The sequence below is a fragment of the Sinocyclocheilus anshuiensis genome, unplaced genomic scaffold, assembly GCF_001515605.1.
Source record: "Sinocyclocheilus anshuiensis isolate Anshui unplaced genomic scaffold, SAMN03320099.WGS_v1.1 scaffold1980, whole genome shotgun sequence".
In the NCBI taxonomy this organism is placed as follows: Eukaryota; Metazoa; Chordata; class Actinopteri; order Cypriniformes; family Cyprinidae; genus Sinocyclocheilus; species Sinocyclocheilus anshuiensis.
The window spans coordinates 166,069-171,608 of NW_015557235.1; the positions used below are offsets into that span (position 1 = coordinate 166,069).

Consider the following 5,540-nt stretch of genomic DNA (forward strand, 5'->3'; position numbering starts at 1 on the left):
TATATTTCTTTTTTTTTATGGTCGCAAAGTAATTACTTCTTTAAAAGAAGCACCTTAGAAAGTGTGCAATTTTGGACGCAGCAATGAGTGATTCGTTTAATTATTCATTCAGCTGATTTGTTCCAAAAACACTGATTCATTCACAAGCAGACTAATTTGGGAATCCCTGCGTTTCATGAACAAACATTAACAAACATGATAACAACGCCATTACATGCCCAAAGTCTTTCAAGTTTAAAAAATGTTTGTCCAACTTAGAATAAACAGTTACTCAAGGTCACTCTGGATATGATTAAGACACTGTTTCACAGCTATACATCACCAGTGTTTTAGTAACTTGCCTAATTATTTGTTTCATACATGACGATTGCTTGAGAGGTGCTTTATTTTACATAAAAAAAAAAAAGAATTAGGAAGAATCAATAAATTATGAATGATTTACTGCCACTGTGTGAATAATATGTAATCCATAAAAAGTAACTGTAATCTTGATTATGAGCATTATAAAATAAAGCAATAAGCCCCAAGAAGCGGTGGTTTACGGTGAATTTATAACAGCTAAGGGGCGTTGTTAGGCACGACGCGAAGACGGTTATTCCCTATACGTAGTAAGGTTTCACAAAATAAAACAGAGCAAATAAAGTATAATGATATTAATAAAAACATTATTCTTCCGCTAAACAATGTAGTTCCTCAGAAACGGTTGTGGTTCCAATAAAGTGGTTGCCGAGCAACACACAAATGTAAACAAAGGTGTACGTTTGTAGCGTAATTTACAACAGCTTCGAACTTGGCTCCACCAATCAGAATCAAGGACCGTAGGCTATACTTGATTTTTGGAATCTGATTAATTAATCCAGTTTACATGTAATCAGTTACTACCCAGCACTGACTATAGCAGCCATAATTATGCAGTGACAGGTACAATTTTGTCTAAAATTCTGTTTATTGAACTGGTCCATAAAAGCAACTTCATCGCAATCGGATACTTATTTGTGGTTATTTTTATGGCCGTTTTTTCCCATATGACGGGGCCAGTGGAAAGTGAAAAACATGCGCGACAAAGAAAACAATTTCTAAAGAACAGACATTATCTGAAGAATTGTAACATTTGTGTATTGTTATTGCACTCAGTTTGGTCTGTTGTTGAGGTTATTCTAATCCTCTATTCTGGAATCAAATGTGTTTATCAGGGTTGGCTAATAAAAGCCGAGTGAGATAGTAGTAGTTGTTGACAGCTCTGCTTGGGTCCATTCATAACAGGAAACAACAGCTCATTATCCTTCTGCTGTTGCTCTCTCAGCCACAGCTAAATAAACATTTATATAGTCAAAGAAATTGTTTCCTGTATTTCATAACAAGGCTGTTTTTATTATGCCTAGTATGTGTGGATGACAATACATGTGCTGCAAACATGTTTCCATCGCTCAAGAGTAAGTTTTACTATGGTACTTCTGTATATATTGCATTGAAATAATGCTGATTTCAGGTTTCACTTCAGTATTTCTCATCCTATATAACTATGCTAGGTTACCTGTATTGTCATATCCATTTTTGTATCTGAAACACCTCTAACAGAATAAAATCTAATGAATAAGCCAAATGTGTTTGTGGCAAGGCCATAAAATATGTTTATTGTATATGTAGTTGTATGATGATTGGAAAAAAAAAAAGGCAGACACAAGTGCAGTAGAAGAAGCAGCTGTATTTGACTATAAAGGCATCTAATCCAGTGTCTCTACGCAATTTTTCTTTATATATTTCAGTGTAAAAAGCCTATATTCTATAGAAAAAAAGAAACAGAAGTTTAACAGAAATCCGAAAATAACAATCTCTGAAAAGAAAACATTATAATCACAATAAGTCCCCATTCACCAATCATTTCAATTAAAATAGAAACATTATCTCAAGTTTTCTATCTTTTTCCCTCAAAACAAATATATACCTTTTATATATTTATATTTATATGTATTTTCCAAGGCAGTTTGGCATGGCCAACAGATAAAAATGATCATGGCCATATTATTTCATATCTCAACACAAAGTTTAAAAACATCTCAAATGAGGGCTGAAGCTATGACAACAGTTGTTTCGGTCAGGTGACCGCGTACAAGATGGCACTGATAAACAGAGGCAAGTGCAGCCATACGTCCATAAACACAAACATGCATCCACACACATGAAACACAAAGCTCTGAGCTTCAAATTAAAGTGAAAAATATGCTTTTGTTTTCCCTAAACCAGGTCTGATGTGAAAATCTCCCAGCTAAAAGCACAAGAATGGGACCTGACATTATGGTCCGGTCATGAGGTGTGTGTGTGGTAGATAGTGTGTGTACTGCAGGTATTTTCTCCTAAATCCATCTTGTTTTTGCCTCCTTATTGTTGCATCATAGCTCTGCGGGTCTGTATATGGCCGTTACAGTCACTGGGATAGTTGATATGCTATATTCCCTGAATACAATAACTTTAGGCAAGTATTAAGTTTATGGGTGAGGATTTATGCACTGTGTATTACAGGAATCAAGCGTGAGGGTGATGATGTGTACAGTATGTAAATCATTAAGTGGAAAACAAAATATGTAAAACTAAACGTGGAGAGAAAGGAAATGGATGAATGTGAAAGAAAACAATGGCAGGTAAAGGTACAAGAAAGCTCATCTTGGGCTGAATGGTAATGATTAAGCATTAAGTCCCTGGGTGCTTGCGTGTGTGTGTGTGTGTGTGTATCCCTGGGTTCTCAGGACCGAGTGATCCCTTCCCATCAATTTCTGTGGGACTATGTAGATCCTCGTTTCTGTAACTCCTGAATAAAGGCTGTGAAAGAACACACAGGAATAAATGAATACAGCAAATAATCATTTGAAAAAGGAAGAGAAATGCAGAGGAAAAATTGATTTTCTCACCTCCAATGATTTCATTCTTAACCTTCTGAAGCTCTTTTCTCACCTCCTCTAGCAGCTCCTAAACATCAGATGGACACATATAAACAAATTCATGTTCACATGCTAATAAATCTTTGTAATATGTAGGGTTATATATATATATATATATCGCTGGGGTATATTTGTAGCAATAGCCAAAAATACATTGTATGGGTCAAAATTATTGATTTTTCTTTTATGAAAATGATTTTTTTATGATTTTTTCTTTTTAAGTAAAGATCATGTTCCATGGATATATTTAGTAAATTTCCTACTGTAAATATATTACAACTTAATTTTTGATTAGTAATATGCATTGCTAAGAACTTCATTTGGACAACTTTAAAGGCGATTTTCTCAATATTTAGATATTTTGCACCCTCAGATTCCAGATTTTCAAATAGTTGTATCTCGGCCAAATATTGTCCTATCCTAACAAACCATACATCAATGGAAAGCTTATTTATTCAGCTTCCAGATTTTCTCAATGTACCTTTATGACTGGTTTTGTCATCCAGGGTCACACATGTGTATCTGTATGTATGTATGCATGCATTGTCCTATCAACTTATCAGAGTGCATTGGCACTCTGATACTTTTGACCTGTATGGTAAGCTATTCGTTTATCGACTTCAGTTCTGACCTGTTTCATTCGTTCCATCTCGGACTCTCCTTCTCCACTCTCGGGCTCTGCTGATTGGCTACTGGGTTTCATCCTGAAAATACAGGAAAACAAGTATTTATTAAATAGAAATAGGAAAAAAGAATAGGAAAAATAAGAACAAAAAGGGAAAGCAAAAGCAATGGTCTGTACACCATCCCAAAATGCAATAAACCGGTCTAAAGAAGTCCAAAGAGACTTTTAGAGTTATTCAAAGGAAAGACCAACATCAAAGTCTCATCCACTTCCATGGCTTCAACTGGAATGTCATTGCAAAAAGGCTGCTATGAGCGCAGTTCATTTCTATATTCATGCATTTCCTTTATCTTTTTCAATGGACAAGGGCATGTATGCAAATTTCAAGTGGACAAATTTGCAAGGATATTTTGAAAAATGCCCATCAGCTGTGCACCACTAACTTCATATTTTAAAGAACAATTTTGGGTGCTAATTCTAACCTTGCACACTATTTAAAAGGGTTAATATGAATTTGGGCAAAAAGTGACACTGCAGTTTAAAGTTATGGATGTGGAGACAGCTTTAATATGGGCTCCTACACAGATCTGGGAACAAAAGAAATATAGTCAGTAACAGAGAGCCCCCAGTGGACGATAAGAGAACAGCAGCAGAATCAATGAAATAAATCCAAGCCTGAAGGCAACTGCAAGAACCCTCGAAGCATGTAATACTGTTGAAAAAAGCATGGAATACTGTGACAGTGCTGCACAGATCTACAGACACTACAGAAAGCCAAAGAGTTTTCCAAAGCCCACAAGTTGAAGCCAAACAAGCTCAGAAACTTAGATCCACTCCAGTCACATGAGTCAAGTTAAATACAGTCTACCTGAACCAACTCTGTGTTTGTGTGTGTATACACTCGTGACAAACTTGCTGACGATCTGCTTAGAAATGACATGTTAGCTAAATCTGACTAATTTTGAGAATGTCCTCAAAGATAAAAGTGCCCCATAAAGTAAAATATTCCTTTCATAGGTTCACTTAATGTTGTTTCAATAGCTGATCTTATGAAAACACCCTCCAGTAGTAAAGACTGTCTGAATCCTGTACAGAATCACACAACATTTTCGGCTGATGGCACAAGCACCGTCCTCCATGGCACCATTACCAGGGCCTCAAACCGAATTTTATTACTTAAAAAACAGTGATGTTACCACGTCATTGCTGAGAAAAATTCAGTATCGGTGGTATTTTATTAATAAAAGTCACAGGGCAGTTTTGACAAGTTTCTGTGCTCCTGAATTAGGGCTGCACGATTAATCGCATGCGATATTTAACACGCATCTTGTCGAATGTTTCTGTTTGTGTGCTTCAGTATAGAACTGTGATTTCATGGTTTTAATGCACACCTTCCAGCCAATCAGAATCAAGTATTCAGAAAGACCATGGTAGCCTACAGACCATGGGTTATATATATGTTTTATAATGTTTATATAATGTTTTATTAAGAAAGGATGCAAATTGATCAAAAGTTGAAGACTTTTACATTGTTGCAAAACATTTCTATTTCAAATAAATATAGTTCTTTTGAGCATTCTATTTAAAGAATGCTGAAAAAATATTAAGCAGCACAGCAATATTATAAAAAATATGATGAATAATGCTTCTTAAACACCAAATCAGCATATCAGAGAAATTTCTGAAGGATCATGATATACTGAAGACCGGAGTAATGGCTGCTAAAAATTCAATTACATTTTAAATTACATATTAAAATATTTTGAAACTGTTATTTTAAATCATAGTAATATTTTGCAAGATTTAATTATTTACTGTACTCCTAAAAAATGGAGCCTTATTGGGCTTAAGAGACTTAAGAAACTTTTGAACAGTAGTGTGTGTGTGAGAGATACATATATATATATATATATATATATATATACACTTTATATTCTATACATACTTTATAGAATCTATAAGGTACAAGGGGCCGTGTG

At 34.9% G+C, this 5,540-nt stretch overlaps 1 protein-coding gene across 3 annotated transcripts in view; it reads right to left on the reverse strand.

The window, feature by feature from the left end:
* Positions 1-1,685: 1,685 nt before the first annotated feature.
* The window catches only part of LOC107679021 (vasodilator-stimulated phosphoprotein-like), a 49,104-nt gene continuing 45,249 nt past the window's right edge, over positions 1,686-5,540 (reverse strand). For all 3 annotated transcript variants that reach the window (XM_016474432.1, XM_016474431.1, XM_016474433.1), the window contains 3 exons: positions 3,568-3,640; positions 2,907-2,964; positions 1,686-2,817 (listed from right to left, as the gene is read on the reverse strand). In XM_016474432.1, coding sequence (XP_016329918.1) covers positions 2,780-2,817; positions 2,907-2,964; positions 3,568-3,640 — 169 coding nt within the window. In that variant the 3' untranslated portion in view covers positions 1,686-2,779. The remainder of the gene's footprint in view (positions 2,818-2,906; positions 2,965-3,567; positions 3,641-5,540) is intronic.